At 52.1% G+C, this 19449-nt stretch overlaps 7 protein-coding genes across 7 annotated transcripts; 5 read left to right on the forward strand and 2 right to left on the reverse strand.

Moving 5' to 3' along the window:
- Positions 1–149: 149 nt before the first annotated feature.
- Positions 150–1641, forward strand: N7539_006479 (putative endo-1,4-beta-xylanase; the record flags this gene model as incomplete). The annotated part of the gene is made up of 5 exons (XM_056936081.1): positions 150–205; positions 280–436; positions 509–641; positions 698–811; positions 869–1641. The coding sequence occupies 5 exons, from the start codon at positions 150–152 to the stop codon at positions 1639–1641; spliced, it is 1233 nt and encodes a 410-aa protein (XP_056789005.1).
- Positions 1642–3613: 1972 nt separating this feature from the next.
- Positions 3614–5010, forward strand: N7539_006480 (uncharacterized protein; the record flags this gene model as incomplete). Its single annotated transcript, XM_056936082.1, has 2 exons — positions 3614–3833; positions 4286–5010. The coding sequence occupies 2 exons, from the start codon at positions 3614–3616 to the stop codon at positions 5008–5010; spliced, it is 945 nt and encodes a 314-aa protein (XP_056789006.1).
- Positions 5011–6461: 1451 nt separating this feature from the next.
- Positions 6462–9784, forward strand: N7539_006481 (putative nuclear serine protease HtrA2/Nma111; the record flags this gene model as incomplete). Its single annotated transcript, XM_056936083.1, has 4 exons — positions 6462–6884; positions 6955–9255; positions 9336–9533; positions 9608–9784. The coding sequence occupies 4 exons, from the start codon at positions 6462–6464 to the stop codon at positions 9782–9784; spliced, it is 3099 nt and encodes a 1032-aa protein (XP_056789007.1).
- Positions 9785–10603: 819 nt separating this feature from the next.
- N7539_006482 (uncharacterized protein) lies at positions 10604–10879 on the reverse strand (the record flags this gene model as incomplete). Its single annotated transcript, XM_056936084.1, has 1 exon — positions 10604–10879. The coding sequence occupies one exon, from the start codon at positions 10877–10879 to the stop codon at positions 10604–10606; it is 276 nt and encodes a 91-aa protein (XP_056789008.1).
- A 443-nt stretch (positions 10880–11322) lies between these two features.
- Positions 11323–11579, forward strand: N7539_006483 (uncharacterized protein; the record flags this gene model as incomplete). The annotated part of the gene is made up of 2 exons (XM_056936085.1): positions 11323–11354; positions 11402–11579. The coding sequence occupies 2 exons, from the start codon at positions 11323–11325 to the stop codon at positions 11577–11579; spliced, it is 210 nt and encodes a 69-aa protein (XP_056789009.1).
- Positions 11580–11592: 13 nt separating this feature from the next.
- Positions 11593–12486, forward strand: N7539_006484 (uncharacterized protein; the record flags this gene model as incomplete). Its single annotated transcript, XM_056936086.1, has 5 exons — positions 11593–11797; positions 11864–11990; positions 12017–12107; positions 12135–12296; positions 12322–12486. 5 exons carry the CDS (start codon positions 11593–11595, stop codon positions 12484–12486), a joined length of 750 nt encoding a protein of 249 aa, XP_056789010.1.
- Positions 12487–13466: 980 nt separating this feature from the next.
- On the reverse strand, positions 13467–17458 carry N7539_006485 (uncharacterized protein; the record flags this gene model as incomplete). The annotated part of the gene is made up of 5 exons (XM_056936087.1): positions 13467–14018; positions 14087–14389; positions 14461–17067; positions 17131–17221; positions 17280–17458. The coding sequence occupies 5 exons, from the start codon at positions 17456–17458 to the stop codon at positions 13467–13469; spliced, it is 3732 nt and encodes a 1243-aa protein (XP_056789011.1).
- Positions 17459–19449: the final 1991 nt, after the last annotated feature.

Genomic DNA, 19449 nt, shown 5'->3' on the forward strand with positions numbered 1-19449 from the left:
CATGAATCTCTTCACTAGCCAGGTGACTCTGGTCATGGATTTCTATATAAAGAAGGATTATCCTGGTGTTGTTCAATCTAAGGAGACCTCCTGTACAGATCAAGTTAAAGTGATCGATCCTTCCAATCACCATCCCCCTGATCTTCACGATGGTTCATCTATCTGCTAGCTCCCTGCTCTTGGCAGCAGGAATCCTGCCCAATCTGTGCGTGTCATCATCTCATATGGAGGGGCTGTTTGGCTCCATGTTTCGAGTCAAGTACTGATCTAAGATCACAGTGCTTTGGGTGCTGGATTGAACGATGCTGCTGTTTCAATCGGCCAGGCCTACTTCGGATCTGCCACCGATAACCCTGAGCTGAGCGATTCGACTTACGTCAAGCAGCTGAGCAATACCGCCGACTTTGGCCAAATCACACCTGGAAACTCTCAGAAGGTAAAGATCTTACCCGATACTGTCTCCCCCTGGATCCCTAAATTTGTTAGCTAATCAGTCATATCATGAAAGTGGGATGCTACGGAGCCCTCAAGGAACGTCTTCACATACTCGGGGGGTGACACTGTTGCCAAGTTGGCTCAATCCAACGGCCAGAAGTTGAGATGTCACAACCTGGTCTGGCATAGCCAGCTCCCCAGCTGGGGTATGTTCGATCCCTCTTGAAATTGAATCTCTGGTCAGTGCTAATCGAATGCTTAGTTACCAGCGGCAACTTCAACAATGCCACTCTGATTTCCATCATGAAAAACCACATTACCAACCTGGTCCAGCACTACAAGGGACAGTGCTACGCGTGGGACGTTGTGAACGAGGGTGAGTGTGCCCAGACTGTAGGCCAATATGGGAGATTGGAGAGCTAAATTCCATCAGCTCTGAACGAGGATGGAACGTATCGCCAGAGTGTCTGGTACAACACCATTGGCCCCGCCTACATCCCCATTGCCTTCGCCACTGCTGCTTCAGTGGACCCCGATGTCAAGCTCTACTACAATGATTACAACATCGAGTACTCTGGTGCTAAGGCCGGTGGTGCCCGCAGAATTGTCGAGCTCGTTCAGTCCTACGGCGCCAAGATTGACGGCGTTGGTCTTCAGTCTCACTTCATCGTCGGCAGCACCCCCAGCAAGGCTGACCAGAAGACCACCATGGCTGGCTACACTGCTTACGGCGTGGATGTTGCCATCACCGAGCTCGATATTCGTATGACTCTGCCTTCCACCAATGCCCTGCTCACTCAACAGGCCACCGACTACAGCAACACCGTTGCTGCTTGTGTCGAGACCAAGAAATGTGTCGGCGTCACCATCTGGGATTGGACCGACAAGTACTCCTGGGTTCCCAACACTTTCCCCGGACAAGGCGCTGCTTGCCCTTGGGACTCGAACTACCAGAAGAAGCCTGCTTACAACGCTATCCTGAGCGCCTTGAACGCTGGCGGCAGCAGCAGCGGTGGCGGTTCCACTACCACCACCACCGCTGCCGTGACCACTACCACTTCTGCCAGCGGCAGCGGACCTACTGGTGGCTCTGGTGTCGCTCAGCAGTGGGGTCAATGTGGTGGTAACGGTTGGACGGGTCCTACCACGTGTGTGAGTGGTACCACCTGCAAGTACTCCAACCCCTGGTACTCTCAGTGCCTCTAAGCACCTGAGTCTGCTCAGATATTTCGTCGGCAGGTGTCCTGTTGATGGATCGGTGGACTCGCTCACGTATCTGGGGCTCGGGTCCGCTTGTTGTTGTTTCGTCTCTTGCGGTCTTTGGACCATAAATTCATACTTCGTTACTACATCTCCGTAGATCAGTACAGTACCTATTCAATGCAAGATCAATAATTACAATGAAAAGGCAACATATGCAGCTTAACATGTGGGACAGGCTCGCAAGTAGTCCAGAGTGTACATAAGACTGACGTCGTAAACTACTGATAACTGAACACTGGGTATTCACCCCAAGCATCCGCGTGACAACTACATGTAAGTTCATGGTTGTTGCACACACAGCGATCCTTTGCCCAAATCCTAAGTCACTTCCAAGGTTCCATTACCACAAGGATGATCGCCCTCTCAAAAGAGGGGGTCCCGCCTGACAAAGCAGACATAGACACAAGTTACAACTGTACAAATCTTAGTTGGCGTTCAACGACCAAAAGCGCGTATTGATACGCCACATGCTGTGGCACAGCAGGTACCCATGTTATTGTAATTTCCAGGGGTTCGCGGCCAGTACGAGTTCCGCCAAGTAACTACAGAATTACAGACTCCATCACTACAGAGTACAGGGTCATATGTAAAGGAACAGACGGGGAATATAATCGGTAAATTTGCTGCAATATGACTGAAGTTTTCATACCATTCGACATCAGAAATGGACACTCAAAAAGAAGAGCAGGGAAGCGGACCACTCCAGTGCGTGAGCGCCGTCTTGTGGCAAATTGCAATATCGAGGCTTGTCTCCGGATCCATATGTGTAGTACTCCAGTCACGTACTGCTGCTTAAGTGAGCAAAGCCGTGCCCACTTTGCAAGGTACCTGTGAATGGACACGTCTGGTGACGACGCGATGACTGTTCGCGTAGGAGTCTTGTCGACCCACGAGAACAAGCCTCTTGAACAGGGCAACCTTTTGATCGTCTACACGGGTGTAGACTGTTGTGTGCAGACTTTTTCATGGCAGTGAGCAGTAGGGTACTGGTAGTGGTGTTAGTAGTCCAGTACTACTAATGTACTATTATGTACCTCTTCGCTGCCATTCAGAATGGCTCGGTCCCGTGACTGAAACTCTGGGCTCCGTGGTTCGAGCGTCCTCGACGGCCTCCAATCCCCTGCTTGTTGTCCTCGGGTAGAATCCTCTGGTGGAACCAATCTTGAAGCCTGTTTACTGCCATCATTCTTTCCTGCCTGCGCACAAGTCAGCCCTGTCACTTTGATTCAAGGGTGGTCTCGCTCTGCTTTCCCAAGTACAGCCGAACCACCGCCATCCACAAGTGAACTTACTTGGCTGGAAAGGCGAGGGCTGGTGTCTCCACCGGAGCCGAACCAACTCCGCTGGACTGGTCCCATCGCCTAATTTCCGGCTGATCGTACTGAATCCGGTGCAAAGTCCTGTGCGCCCCCCATCCCTCTCCAGCTGTCGCCCGACTCGCCAACTCGTCATCTTTTGCAAGTCTTCTCTCGCTCGGACAACGTTCTCCGTCCTGTGGCCATTAGTCTTGTTGGAACCAATCACTGGTCTAGATCTGCCTGACCGGTTGATTCCAAAAACTTGCGGCTTCAGTCTCGCCAGTCGCCCCAAACGGCCAGACCCTCTCAGCCGCTCTGCAAGTTCGATTTGAGCCTGCCTTATCCCTGGATTCCCCGTGCGAGCTCTTCCACCCGCCTCCTCTTTCGCCCAGCGTCCTCTCCTGTCCGTGCGTGGTTGTCCAGGGCGCTTTTGAGCCTCCGGAGCTCCCGCGTGTTTCCCTTGGATCGAAGTCGCATTATTGCGAAGAGAAGACTCTTGTTCTTGAGCAGAACGTTCCACTGATCCCATCCACGTTGGCCTGCTCCCCTTTCTCTGGGGACCTGTTTCTGCGCCAAAGAGCCCAGCTCCCATTGAGCTGATTTCCCCACGCGCCGCCATGGATCCCAACGCTGGATATCCCCCTGCGTATCCCATGCCGAGCCAGACTCCTCCGAATCAAATGCCCTTTTACCCTAATTCGATGCCCCAATATCCCCAGTCCAAACCCCCAATCCCGCCGGTGCAGCACCAACAGCATTCCTATGGTGCGATGCCGATGCAGGCAGGCGGCCCCGGAGGAGCTATGATGCCCGCCGGCTTTCCCCCACAAACATCCGGTAAGTGAGCAGTTTCTTATCTTCCCCATTATGCCCGCTCTTTGCCTTGTTCCTCTGTGACTCGTGCACGACGTCTCTTCCTGTCCTTGGGCGCAGTTCACTCTCGAGAATATCGTGCGAGAGTCCAGACCTGGAAAAAGCCCTGCAGTTGCGCGCGGTCGAGTGTTGAGACCCACGTCTTCGCCTTCTCTTCTGCGCTTTTGTCGCATCGGAGTTGCAACTGCAACTCCCCCTCTCACTCCGAGTCTGTCTTGACGATGGGCCATTCTATACGCATAAGTCTATGCGCATATTTTGCGGTTGTTGTGTCACCGTCTTGCTGAAAATCGCATGCCATGGCTTATGCTGTGAAGCCATCATCATCGTCGTCTTCATCCATCCTTTAAAATTGCCCTGAAGGGTCTCGAGTGGATGTCATGGGCATGTCGTTCTAACTTTAGAGTCATCGTCAGTCACAATGGACGCGTTCTCGTCGCAATTCTCTCAGACTCCTCTTCCTCCCAATATGACACCTTTCTCTCAACCAGGTGTCGTGCCCAACGGGCCGTCAGTTGTTCAGCAGGCCTTCAATCAAAACATGGCATCCATCCAGCAGAGTTCTTTGCTCGCAAACCAGCCCAAACCATCACATTCAAATTCGCCTCAAGTTATGCAACCCGAGACTCCGATGCAGACCCAACCTCCCATCCAAACCCAAGCCCAGGCGCAAATGCAGGCTCAAATGGCGGCGCGCGAAAAGGCACGGGTCACTGTACTGCTTGATATCAACTCCGCTCTGCTCCAGGAAGTCGTCAACCTGCAAGCATCGAACAAAGCAGGCACTCCTTCACCGGGTGATGCCAGTGCATCTCCGTCCGATCCCAGTGCCGATGCGGCGAAAGCTCACGCCCTCAAACCAAGCTCAGAATACATCGAGTGCATGCGCAGACTGCAGGTTAACTTGGCTTATTTGGCAACGATAGCCGATCGGGCCAAAAAATCCGGTGGTGTAGCCCCTCAAGCTCCCGCAATCATGACTCCTCCGCCTCATCTGCCGGCCGTTCATGAGCTGTATGCTAGATTGAATGAGCTATTCCCTCGATCAGGCAAAGGCTCAACTCCTCAAACACTTAGTCCGGGTGGTATGCAGGGTAACGGTGGGCCCAGTCCGTCGCCGCTCACGGAATCGGGAATTTGATCAGAGAAGGATGCTTCGTGTCCATGTTCTCTTCGGTTCTTCTGCTCGCGAGAAGGAGATGTTGTGTTTTGCCTTTCATCCAGAGGTTTCCCCCATGTGAGCCTTGGGAGATGTGCCTGGACCTAGTACAATTTCCGAGCATGGGCCGCCGCCGAGACTCGCCCCTCACGGCGGCACACTGGGACGCGCTGCGCTGAGATCGTTTATATCGGCCACACACGCCGAAAGTAGGTCCATTTGCACCTTCATGCAGACCATCCCTCGTCCCATTTTCTTGCTCCGGAGGGACCATCGTCATCGCCGCAAATCCTTCCCACTACTGGTGTGGTGTACCGCTATGGAAGCATATGCCGTAACGCCACTATGTATCATGGCCGCTTAGTCTCGTCAAGTCTTCCTTTGCGGGTGAACACGCTGGTCGTGCAATCTACCGGGACGAGCTGACTTTGCCTATGATAGGTTGTACTTTTAAACCATTTATCAATATCACTTAGTTCGGTCATGAAGTGGGTTGACATTAGTCCATACAATATTCGACTCAGCCCTCCACTGGCGAGGTGTTTTCCTTTCCGTTTTGTTATTCATCATTGTTGACTGGACCAGGCTTGCTCACATGCTGCCCGACTGGCTGATTGTTTGTAAATTCAGGATCGACCCAGGTTGAGAAGATATGTGAAATTCATTGAGTCTTGTACTTCATGGATCAAATGACAGATACACATTGTATAGGACATTCATACTAGGAAGACTCATCTTTGTATAGATATGCGGCCAACAACAGCAGGCCCGTTCCAGTGCTGTCGTTGACTATCATGGTCACGTGCAGTACCTGAATTCCGCTATATCTCATTGGGGGAAACCCCTCGAGTAAGGCTTTGTGAAGATGTTGACATACACTTGTTGAAACATGACCATGCACACTTGACTGGCTATACCCGATGTCATATTCAAAAATCACCAAGCACTGTTCACATGCTGATTTCTCAGCTGCATGGAACGTCGACTGTCTTGCATATCAGGTCAGGCGCGACCGCCATGAGATTGAAGGCATACCCACATGCATCATGCCGCCCAATCAGTGAAGGCGGGCTCTCTCCGCCTCGCTGCTCTTTCCTCGACGAACTGCTCGTTGAAGTTATTTTGTCCAATCGCGAATGTCTCCGTTGCTGCGCCGCTGCAAAGGAAGCGTGCAAAGCATTCAGAGCTCCCATACTCGATCCTACACCAGATTCGCGACTTCTTCTCCGACCTGCATCACGCGCCCTGTGCATTGGTCCTCCATCGCGCTCATACCTGCACCTGATCGGTCACCTGCGCGCCGCGACCCTCCATATTCGATTTCCCCAAACTGTTCTGTTACTTCCCTCCTCTGCCAAGGTCCTCACCGGCGATTCTCCACTGTCGTTTGTCGCGATATTCTTCATCGTCCTTCATTGTCATATACAATGACAATGAACGCTCACGGAGACCTTGGGCCAAAGCGAAAGCGCAGCGCTGGTGCCGCTGAGCAGCGTCCCTTCAAACACCTCAAGCCTGAGGGCTCGGCTCTGACCCCTGGAGACTCAACGCCTGCCAATGGAACCGTCTACGACGTGGCGGATGGAGACGAAGGTGACGATGACTCAACACGGATGGTGCCCCTCGGTAACCCCCAGGCCGATTCGCCTGAGTGGCAGGCAATGATTGAGAGCGTCGTGAAGAGCGTGGTGTCCATTCACTTCTGCCAGACATGTTCTTTCGATACAGAGCTCTCCATGAGCAGTCAAGCAACGGGTTTTGTCGTCGATGCTGAACGAGGCTACATCCTTACCAATCGACATGTTGTTGGTGCTGGCCCGTTCTGGGGTTACTGCATTTTCGACAATCATGAGGAGGTAAGATCATAAGGCTGAATTTATTGTCTATGCTGTCTCTGTTCATGACTGATGCCTGGAACCCTTCTAGTGCGATGTCAAGCCCGTCTATCGAGACCCTGTCCACGATTTCGGTATCCTCCAGTTTGATCCCAAAGCCATTCGCTATCTGAAGCTCACGGAACTGAAGCTTCGGCCCGACGGAGCTCGTGTGGGTGTCGAGGTTCGCGTTGTGGGTAACGATGCCGGTGAAAAGCTCAGTATCTTGTCCGGCGTCATCAGTCGTCTGGATCGCAACGCTCCTGAATATGGCGAAGGATACAGCGATTTCAACACAAACTATATCCAGGCTGCGGCTGCGGCCAGTGGCGGTAGCTCAGGCAGTCCGGTCGTGAATATTGATGGACATGCGGTGGCCCTGCAGGCGGGCGGACGTGCTGATGGCGCCGCAACGGATTACTTCTTGCCATTGGATCGCCCACTACGTGCTCTCGAGTGCATTCGCCAGGGACTGCCCGTCACCCGTGGCACGATTCAAACTCAGTGGATCCTCCGACCATTCGACGAATGTCGTCGTTTAGGCTTAACCCCTGAGTGGGAAGCCGCCGTGCGCAAGGCGTCTCCGAACGAAACCAACATGCTGGCAGCTGAGATCATCCTTCCTGAGGGACCGGCTGATGGAAAGTTGCAAGAGGGAGATGTACTGCTGAAGGTGAACGGTGAGTTGCTCACGCAATTTGTTCGCCTAGACGATATTCTAGACTCGAGCGTGGGCACTACCGTCCGTCTGCTGGTTCAGCGAGGAGGTCAGGATCTTGAGGTAGAATGCGAGGTTGGGGATCTCCACGCGATCACGCCCGATCGGTTCGTGACAGTTGCTGGTGGGACTTTCCACAACTTGTCATACCAACAATCTCGACTATATGCAATTGCCACTCGCGGTGTCTATGTCTGCGAAGCAGCTGGCTCCTTCAAGCTGGAGAACACCTTGTCTGGGTGGATCATCGATTCGGTGGACAAGCGGCCAACACGGGATCTGGATGAATTTGTAGAAGTAATGAGGTCTATTCCCGATCGCTCTCGTGTGGCGATTTCATATCGTCACATTCGTGACCTCCATACCAGGGGAACGTGTATCATTCACGTGGACCGTCATTGGCACCCAAAGATGCGTTTGGCGGTCCGTAATGATAAGACTGGCATTTGGGACTTCTCAGACCTAGCCGATCCGATCCCAGCAGACAAGCCTGTTCCCCGCAAGGCAGACTTTATCCAGCTGGACGGTGTAAGCCAACCCGCAGCGGCTGCGATTGTGCGGAGTTTCGTGCGAGTTTCTTGCACTATGCCTTTGAAATTGGATGGGTATCCTCAGGCTAGGAAGACTGGATACGGTCTGGTCATCGACGCCGAGAAGGGTCTCGTCGTGGTTTCAAGAGCAGTCGTGCCCTATGATCTCTGCGACATCATCATCACTGTTGCCGATTCCGTTATCCTGAGCGCCAAGGTCGTGTTCCTGCATCCGTTACAAAACTACGCCATCATTCAATATGATCCGAGTCTGGTGCATGCACCGGTCCAGAGTGCCCGTTTCAGCACAGAGTATATCAAGCAGGGACAGGATACGATCTTTGTCGGGTTCAACCAAAATTTCAGAATCGTCGTTGCCAAGACCGCCGTCACTGACATCACAACCGTCTCTATCCCAGCCAATGCTTCAGCTCCGCGATATCGCGCCATCAATTTGGATGCTGTGACGATCGACACTGGGTTGAGTGCACAGTGTACGAATGGTGTCTTGATCGGCGAGGATGGTGTCGTCCAGGCTCTGTGGCTGAATTACCTCGGTGAGCGGACACCGAACTCTCACAAAGACGTGGAGTATCACCTTGGTATCGCCACTCCTGCTTTACTTCCTGTGACATCCAAGGTCCAACAGGGCATCACTCCCAAGCTGCGCATTTTGAACATGGAAAGCTATGTGGTGCTAATGAGTCAGGCGCGCATCATGGGCGTCTCCGATGAGTGGATCCAGAAGGTTGCAGAGGCGAATCCTTCTCGGCATCAACTTTTCATGGTCCGTAAGGTGGACTGCCCTCCAGCAACGTTCACGTCGGATGTCGACAGCTTCGAGGAAGCCGATATCATCCTCACTCTGGATGACCAGCTCATCACCCGGGTCTCTGAGCTCGATATGATGTATGAGAAGGAAGTCCTGGAGGCTCTGGTCGTTCGTAACGGTCAAGAAAAGCGCATTCGTGTTCACACCGTGCCGACGGAAGATCTTGAGACGGATCGAGCTGTTGTGTTCTGCGGAGCGGTCCTGCAGAAACCTCACCACGCCGTTCGCCAGCAAATTACGAAGCTCCACAGCGAGATTTACGTTAGCGCCAGGGTAAGTTTCCAGTCTAGTCTTTGCTGTTATACTGGTATCATTGGCATATTAACGGATGTTTTTTTTCTCTCTCTTTACAGAGCCGTGGTTCCCCAGCCTATCACTATGGACTGGCTCCCACCAACTTCATCACTGCGGTCAATGGCGTCTCGACGCCAAATCTCGACGCCTTTGTCGAGGAAGTGCGCAAGATCCCCGACAACACTTACTTCCGCCTGCGTGCTGTCACATTCGACAACGTGCCATGGGTCGTAACCATGAAAAAGAACGATCACTATGTAAGACTACTGAGAACTTCCCAGCGGCTAAAATGCCACCTGCATGGGCCTAATGCTGACTATTGGTTGACCAGTTCCCTATGTCTGAATATGTTAAAGATCCGTCTGCTGAGGCCGGGTGGCGCACCATCTCCCATGACAAGGGAAAGGGTGTCCTTGGTGCCGCCTCTGATGCCGCCAATCTGAACCCGGATGCCATGGACGAGGGCGGCGAGGCTGGTGGTAGCGATGTCGAGCCTGAAATGGAGTAGAACTATATCCGTCCGAGTTCTCATGATGGGAATACTTCGCGAGCTGCGAGTGAGAATTGATATACATGGCGGGCAATCCTGTATTATATGTGCATGATATCTGAAAAGGGAGTAACCGGTCGGGATAGGTCTGAAGGGCCTGGGACATTTATGAAATCTCTTTGTCTCTTTCTGAAACCACCATTTTGCCGCATTCCATCCAAATATTGTCTGCTTCGGGCCTACCAAAGCTACCGCAGTGTTGATGCCTGCAATCGATTGGCCTTCTCTGGAGCATGCTGGTCACCAAGTCCGTGATGGTGTTTGGCCAGCCGGATCTACTATTGCGTCGGATGGATACATTCCAAGGTCTGTGTTGTGGAAGAGCTTGAGATATCTGGTGAGTAGACGTGACAAAACCCTAGATCTCAATTAGCGTATTATTCCCCCAGCTTTTCATTGTGCCTTCTCCATGATCAGCGTAGGATCTGCAGGGCTACGAGGATCGTCTAATCAGAAAAGCTCCACTGTTGATTTTGGCTCACGGCCAGGCTGGAAACTATTCGCATCTTCGGGGGCTTTTGTCCTGCCGAAAGGCTTCAACTCACGAATTTCAAGAATTCCTGGACTTCTGTCAATTAGCCAGTAAGATGCGGTCAGGTTCGCTGGATATTCGGGGCAGTCTTACCCCAGAAAGAAAGGATCTAGACGCAATGGCATAAGTATGCTTTGAAGGATATGTACACCGGATGATGCCAGATTAATGCACCCAGTCCTAAGCGTGCCACTCAATACTCATTTTCCGTTGACCATGTTGATACAAGCTCTCCTCTCTTTTCTTCAGGGGGTCGCCGTGCTAAGATCAAGAGTTCCTGAGATTTCAAAGCCCACCCCGTCGTTAAAAACATTCGAGAATTCATCCGTCAGATCTCGACCACACTTTAGTTTTGGCTCCGGGGCGCAGGAGTCGACCCAGAGGTTGTTGCTGTCAACATCAAAGACAGTGGAGATCGCGGTGCTGATGTAGTCAAGTTTGTCCCATTCCACAACTATGGAGATGAACTTGGTAGCCCGCCGGCCGAAGTTGATTGCATCACGACGGGCTTTGGGACACATGCTTTTCGCAAAGTGTTTCGGGCTGCTTTGCGGGCACATACAGCGTCAGGGCTTTTGACAGATTTTACACTGGGTCCAGATCAGGGACAGGGCGTTCCTGCGTCTAGTGATAATCGCTGCTTCTAGTGCACTCTGGTCGTTTTTTCCCCTTTTGTATCGGCCTCGGGGAGGTCAGTGGCTCTGCAATAAGAATAGGGGTTAACTTTCTACGTTGAGATTCTATCAGTCTCCCTCAGGTTGGTCATCTGCATACCTTTCCCCAGGCAATTTCACGCAACCCGACGCTATTATAAAAGATGGTGTTCTCGGCCCGAAAAGGCCATGTTTCTAGGCTATGGTGGTCACTAGTGACAGCAACATGACCTCAGCCGTGGTACAGCATACAAAGGCATAAGCAGCCAGCGGACTGCCGATCCTGCTCGTTAGAGGCTTGCTAAGCGTCCATGCCACCACCACCACTAGTAGTGGAATTACCGTAAAGCAAGTCTGAACCACAAATATATACGCCGTACACAAAGGCAGTGTCTCAGAGAAGTTGACATCTCTTGGCCTGTGGCCTCGTATCAGAGTGCTAAACCAACGAGGGGTGGTTGACGACTTGGAGAGAAGATCCATCAAGCAGAGTCGACTATACTCTGGTATTTCGCAAATCCAACAGCTTCTTTGCATACATTACAGTGACTGGTCCGGCAAGGAATAAGGTACATTCCTATATGAACGCATGGACAGGTCATCAAGGGCCAGTCCACGTATATGACGGGATCGATTCAGGGCTGAACCTGCCTGTATCACTGGAAAGTAAACAAACGCTGATTATCGCAGTCTCACCTCGTGGGCCACGCAACTCCAATAATCCGAATATTCATGCTGTCCGGACGCCCTCTACAGTGATCGACTCCATGTTGGACAAACGACGGGGTTAGTTGGCACCTGTCGCCGGCAGACAATGTGCCCAGGAACCACAAGATATCATTTTGCCGATAGATCGAACCGTGAAGCCACCTGGAGACGAGAAGATACTGGGTGAGTTTAATCTGACCGATTGGACATTAGCCGCCGAACACTGGGATGCGCCGACAGATCTCCACGATGTCGAAATGATTGCCCGAAAGTACAACACTACCCATAAATTGCCAGCTCTCGTATCTTGAACCTCGATCGTCGGCCTCGCGAATCCCGCCGAAGTGGGATACTACAGTACCTCGCTCAAATTCCCCCCTACCCATCGGTCCGAGAAAAAGGCAACTGCATATAGAGCTTATATCGCCGTTTCATAAATCCTGCACCTGCATGCAATCCTGATCTCCATCAAGGGTCACAGGCTTCTATCTTTAGACTACCCCGAGGCTCGCGCGAATATCGGCCAACATCTCGGGATTGGCCAGAACGCCGTCCTCGCGATCGTCCCAACGACCACGTAGAATTATCTTCGCAGTATATAGTCAGGTATACGAGATCATGGACAAAATCCTCACCTGCTCGCGGCGGGACAGCTTCTGCCAGACATCTCAGAGAATGTCTTGGCTGAGAAAGTCAGCATTACCCCATACGTGAACGTTCAGCTGAGCCCATCCGGTGGGTTGGGGTACAGACTCGGCATGTCTTAAGTGCCTTTTGTTGAGGATGGGATTCGGAAGGTCTCGAGGCAATTCATCGCGTGCATCCATGACAAGAGTATCAATCGGGCGGCTAGCGTCTCGCGCAGTTGAACGCGTTGATATATAAAAGCACCACTACCCTGAGCTCAGCCCGAGGTATTCGACAACCCTAACCAATCTGACTTAGTCAATTTAAAGCACAACGTCAGAGTAGATGTGTCCAAAACAAAGAGGCCACTTCCTTTTCTCATACATCCAAAAATCGAGCGCGCGCACACAGCCCTAGGGCTACCTTCATGGAGGCAAAACAGACATGTAGTCGATTTGACTTCTTAGGACCGAATGATCAAGGTTGGCCCCAAAGACCCGCAGTACGGCAATGCTAGACTCAAAAAGGATCAAGCCGTCGAGAGCCCCCTTGAAGGGATCGAACAAGTGCAAAAAGAAATGCATCATCCGTGAATCGAACACGGGCCTCGTCGATGGCAACGACGAATTCCACCACTAGACCAATGATGCTGGGCGATGTGATAAAGGAAGTATAGCTGCGACTTGAAGCTAAACTTGACACACGCGACTTAAAACCTGCGGCCAGCTCCACGTCCTTCGCGTTGAGACATTGACGCTGCTGACAAGCCTGACAGAGCTGCCGGGCGTGCAGGGGTTTAATAAGCACTCGGCACTGCGTTCAAATCAAGTGAATGTTAATTGGTAAACTGTAGTGTACTCCGACAGTCCCGATAGATTGAGAATCATGACTATGCGGGTTGACAAACGCCTGAACAAGCCTCCCAGCACAGTGAATAATCATATACAATAAATACCAGCACCAACCCATGCAAGTGGCTCCCACCTCAGTAACACCATCCCAATAACAGACCCCGTTCGGAGAGCATGACTAGTCCAGCCAGTACGTCAAAATGCTTTCAAAGCCCCAGAGAGAATGATGAGGATCAAACCGAACGAAGGATGTGACCTCGTGAAATTCGTCAATGGAATGACCAACCACCATTGAGTCGCAGCTTTTGTCGCTCCAGTCGATCTTTGCGGATCTCTTCCTGAGTTAGACCGTCAGGCCCATTCCAATTCGCGCTGCTGGTTCTGTCGCGATATTTCTTGATCTTTTTATCGGCCTTGAAGGTCTCTTCGAGAGAGAAAGGCGCAATGGGGCCAAAGATGGAGTCAACCTCCATTCCTTCCTGTACCCGCAGCAGGTCTTCCAGCTCCTTAGGCTGTGCCCACTTGGGCACAGGGAACATCTCAGAGTCCGAGTCATCTTCGTCCTCGCTATCTGTAGCAATCTCTGGAAGATGAATGTTCTCTCCGTTCGGATACTTGGGTGAGGGTTTGACCGAGGACGGGGGACGCTGAGCGGAGCTAGGGCCCGGTGTCTTCTGCGAAGCCGCAGCCGGAGCATGACTGGGTTCAGCAAAGGGTATTTTATTGCTTGAATACTTTGCCAGTTCGGATGGATGAGCTGGCCTTTGAGCCTGGCCAGTCTTGAAAATAGACGAGGCTGACTGTCCAAACATTGAAGGTTGCTGTAACATCATCGTTAGAGAATAGGTCAAAGTAAGCGCTTGATGCAAGAAAATCCCTCAGTACATACCTTTCGGATGCTCGATTGGCGGATAGGAGGAGCCATTGTTGGCCGAACAGGCTGGACAGGATTATGCTCGTCTTCCGTCTTGCGTCGTTTCGCCTCCCCCGAAGGCTGGACGTTGGAGGCATTGACCATTGCCGAACGGTGACCAGATTCTTCATCCATATTACGTTTGGGTGGCTTGGCTGGATTAGGCGCTGGAGCATTCATAGGACGTCCATACGCTAAGCGAGATGCTGGTCGGGCAGCTCCCATGTCACTTCGTTGCGACGACTGAGAAGCCGCTTTTTCGTGCTGTAGGATGGAAGCCTGGCGCAACTTGGATTAGCAAAATATTTTTTTTTTTTTTTTCGGTGGAAAGACTGAGAGCACTCTCTTACCTCGCCAAGCGCTTGCTGACTGCCCTGACGGACGTGCCCTTTACGAGCATTGTTTTCTTGACGACGTCTTTCAATTGCCCGCATGTGAGCGCTCTTCTTAGGATCATCCTGGGCCAAACGCTCTCGCTCAGCCGCCTCAGCCTGCCGTCTGGCCTCCTCTTCTTGCTGTTTCTGCAGAGCGCGCTTCCGCTCGAATTCACGCTTTTGCTCCTCTTTTCTCTGCTCCTCTTTCCGGCGCGCCTCACGTTCTTCTTGTTCTTTCCTCTTCCGCTGTGCCTGTGTCTGACTCAGGACTGAGCTCTTCAATGAACTGGCCGTAGAAGCCGCGTGCAAGGACTGATTGCTACCTTTCTTCTTCAATGTCGGGGCCTTGACCGTCGAAGCTGGAGTTGGCGCAGGAAGCACAACAGCGGGCTCATGGGAATTGGAAGGAATAGATGAAGCTACGGACATCGGCCTTGATAGCGTACTGCCAACTCGAATGGAGACCGGTCTCGGATTGGACTTCTGGGTGGGCTCCCTGGTCGGAGGTCTGGGTCGTCGATCAGCTTGTTTCGATTGGGCGAGACCAAACCGTGATCCGTCGTGCACAGAATCCGGCTCTCGTGATTGTTGTCGATGTGCCTGGATGGGTCGCTGGGCAGCGTTGCCCGGACGGTCCTCTGGTTCAATGGACGACTTGTCTTGCATGCTTTTGACCTGCAAGACACGCTGTTTCTCCTTTTCCTGCTCGCGCGCCTTCTCCTGCTTCAAATCTTCTTCACGTTGACGATCCTCAAGTTCCTGCTGTCGACGCTTCTCCTCTTTCTCCGTGGAGCTTCGGGTTCGTCGACCTTCGTGTCGCGGCGGACTGAGGTGTTGACGAGGCTGTTGCTCAGATTTTGACTTGCTTTCAGAAACCTTCTGCACTTGGTCTAGGGGTCGAAGACGTTGCTGCTCTGGAGACGGGACCTCCACTCTTGTTGGCGCAGCAGTACTTGAGAACAAGCCCTTGGCCGATTTCATAATGGACTGTAGTCTCATCTTGGATGCACTCAAAGGACCCTCGAAGCGCCTAGGTGATCCAGTCGGAGTAGTCGAAGTTTCCGATGTAATGTTTGATACAGAAGCGGTCTTGAAGTGACCATGCGGGCGAGGCGAGGAGAAAATGGAGTAGGATGACTTGGGACGTTGCGGTTCGGTAGGCTGTGGATTCGACATATCCTTGGTGGATGAGTTGTTCGTCGACTGGGACTGCTCGGACAGCTTCTCATTCACATCAAAAGTTTTGCTCTTGGTGAGATCAAGTCGCTGTGGCGAGCTCATCGGACGGATCCACTCATCCACGGGTTCCTCCTTGGACTGCTGCACCACGCCCGTACGCTCTTCAGATGCGAGTGTGTTGGGCTTGATCTCCGCTTTTGTCGCGGGAATTTCTGGGTAAGGTATCTGACCAGCAGATGTCGCGGCGGTTGCTGCGAGTGAGATCTTGTGTCTGGACGGCGGAACCTTGCCAAGCATACTGATTCTCTCGTGAAGGCTCTGTGTGGACTTTTTGTTGTGAATCCTGCTGACTTGCTCGACATCCAGAGTTTCTTCCCTGGCCTCGTCGGAATTTTTCGGGCCATCGCTCGCATTATGTTTGTCGTCATCATCCGATGCAGCTTGCTTGGAACCAGAAGCCCCCAATTGCTTGCCAAGAAGGCTAGTGCGACCGGCGTGATTCAGCTTTGGTAGATCGATATGAGAGGTACGGGACACACGAGGCCCCTTCAGCGGCTCCCGCGCGGGCAATGAGGCGAAATTCAGACTACTCTTGCGCATGGGGAATCGCTCTGGGGTTGAACCGTCCGAAGGCGATCCGATATCGTCGAAATCTTCATCAAGAACAGGATCTTCTTTGAAGTCAGCCTCCATGTCAACATCGGTCTCTCCAAGGTCTCCAATTTGTGCTTCTTGGGCTGCCTTTTCGGCCTCGTCAACCAGCCTGTCATTTTGCGTGAGTGTAATTTGTTTTTCCAGAGATCGACTCTGCTGCTTGTATTCCACAGCTGCAGTTTCCCCACGCTCTGAGCCCTTGCGAGCCTTTGGTGTCAGGTTTGCCTCGGATCCAAGGTTCACTGAGTCGGGTGCGTTCGAACGAGAAATTGGTGGCTGCTTCGGGGTTGGAGTAGAAGTTCTTGGCTCCACGGTCTCTCCGCGCAGACGCATATTCTCCTGAGCGGAATGGAAAGAGTCTTCAGTCGGCTGCTGTTCGAGAGAGACGTCCACTTCAGAGTGCAGGACCAATTGATCGTCCTCCTCGAACGGCTGCGTCGACTGAGTTTCGGGTTGTGTGTCCGACATCATGATGTCGTTGTCGTCTTGCAATCCATGGTATCCCGAATCAGTGTTGAATTGTGAGAAAGAGTTTAGTTTTTGGGTGAGGTCGGGATATTGTAGCTGCATGCCCTGCGCGACATTTTCGGAACGAGTGGCTGTAGGGGAAGTTGCAGGGGAAGTCGCGCGGGCGGGTTGAGGTTCTGCTGCATTGGACTTGGTCATGACCCGATGCACAAAAGGGCTCGGACTTGGAACAGCTTTCTTTTCTGTGTTCTTTTGCGTCGATGAAAAGATTTCGCTTAGGGGCTAGAAATGCATCGTCAGTCTCTTCCTTCCAAACCCGCCCGAAAGCACTTCGAAGATACGTACTACCCGATTTTCCTCCACCGGACGCTTACGCGCCGTGCGCGGTGTCTTCCCCACCATTTTCCCTGGCGTCTTGAAGACATCGGTGAAGTTGCTGAGCCAAGTCAGTCTCCAGGTCAATTGTACTCATTGAGCGCGAGCGAGAGACTCACGCCTGGCCCTTTGAGAAGATCTCCGCCATATGCTCATTCAACCAATCGAGCTCATGGCGCACCGGGTACTCGACTTCCTCGAGCTCCTGTCGAACAAGATCTGTAATGTTTTCTTTTTCCGCAGCGACCCAGGGCGCAGAGCCCACGGGCTTCCGGGCCCTCGCGGTAGCTGTAGCCATCAGGTAAACAACGCGCTGCGGGCGGCGGGATCACCGACGATGCAAATTGACGATGAGTTGCAAATGAAGATCCAATTATGCTGCACACTCAATCTTGAGTGGATGCCATCGAATTTCACGGTCGGCGATTGTAATGGTCGTCGTGGGGTCTGTGGAGGTCGAACCTTTGCGGAGAAAGAAGGTGACCAAAATCAAAACACACACGTCCCAACGGGGCAACGCGCGCGGGCTGCCCGAGTCACGTGGTACTCTGGAGTACCATTGAAGGTCCTAAGAAGTTCTCAGGTCTGGCCCGAGGCGGGATTGGCGTCAGCTTGTCAAGAGCTCAATCTCACTAAACTATCAAATCTGATCGTCCTCGGAGCTGTCCGATTTTAGTGCGCACGATGCCTAAGAGATCCGTGCTCTTCTTTACTTGGCAGCCAGAATCACTTCTTCATGATACCTTTCACCGCCTCGATGGTCTCCTTTCCAGCTTGAAAGATCCGGTCACCAGAGGGTTTGAATGTTCTCATGAAGCTACTGTACATCTGGAAAGCTATGCAGAATTCGGGGCTTATGAAACAAGCTTAATCTTGATCGAGTGCCGCTCTGGAACCAACCTTGCTCAAGCTTGGGCCGCCTACTAGCCATTTGACGACGGAATACGGAGTGCCCTTGCCCATGCCTCAGGCTGTGATGCGTGTATTTTGCAATTCTGCCAGAGCGGAGTATAACGAAGTGGCAAGAGCGTAGGCCCATATCTTCCGAGAAGGCATTACGTCTCTTCTGAGGGAACAGGCAACGGCCACAGCCTCGCTAGGCCTGGACCCGACCGAAGAGCTCCCAGTCCTGAGCCGAGATCACCGAAGCCTCACCAAGCAGCCCGCTTTGCGTATGTGAGCACACGACAGCTTTCGAGTTCATGGCTGCCAGCGCGCACCTAGATCAACGACCCAACAAGTGTAGTTGACTCCCTCGGCTCGATAGTAAACATTGAGACAATCAACAATACTATTTAAACTTGTGACGACCGGCGATTATAGTTACCACGTAGTACGTAGTACGTACTTCGTAGTCGTCCACTACCGGCGGTCCCCGGGCTTAGACAACTGCTAGATTCAATGCAGCTTTCGTCTTAGAACGAAACAAGTTACTGAAAACACTTGGTGACCTTAAAGTAGACATATAGCTGATCGGAGGCTCCTGGTAAATCCAAGGTCCGTTAGTACAACATGGGACCCATGAAACGATCATCAAGCGCATGGTACGAGCGATGGAGCAGACCAGAAGATGGAGCCTGCCTACTGTTCCGGTCCTTGACGTGGAATTGGTACGTTTTGACCGGGATGGCCTGGGTAGAGTCGTGCGAATGCGGGCGGATGACGAAGCGATTAGGTGTTTGACTGTCTCCATGACGAGAGATAAGGCTCAGCCGGCCTGTTTCAACTTTCCACTACTTATCATGTCCACTCTCTGCTATTCCAGTTACTGATAGGTGGTCAAAGTCCATGAATGGGACTCGGTCGCGGTGTAAAGCTTCCTGCAAGGAGACTCAGTACAGCATAGCTTAGTGAGTCAGTAGTAGTACTAGTCAGTACTCGGTAAAGTCGGTACTAGTCAATAATGCTGATATTCCAACTGACTCTATACAAAAAGTCATAACAGTAGTTGAGGAAGTCACCCAATACTACGATAGAGTATAGTCTAATCATAAGAGAGATCGGGTGGTCATGGACCAAGTAACAAGTCAAAAAGCCGAAGCAACTTGACATCATCAGCCGGGGCGGTACGAGCCCAGCCTTGGCGAACGCACATGACAATCGGACGGCAGTTGCATCACAGTCACACGCCTAAAAAAATAACCACAACAATCCAGCCCCGGTTCGCTCTCTTCTTCTTATCTCTCTCCCTTTTGGTAGCAGATCCCCTTTCTTTTCTTTTCCTCAGACTTTTTGCAACGCCCACTCATTCTCTAAGCCCTACTTACCCTACCCCAGACCTTGCTTGAG

The sequence above is a fragment of the Penicillium diatomitis genome (genome assembly GCF_028827545.1).
Source record: "Penicillium diatomitis strain IBT 30728 chromosome Unknown utg000008l_segment0_segment0, whole genome shotgun sequence".
Lineage (NCBI taxonomy): Eukaryota > Fungi > Ascomycota > Eurotiomycetes > Eurotiales > Aspergillaceae > Penicillium > Penicillium diatomitis.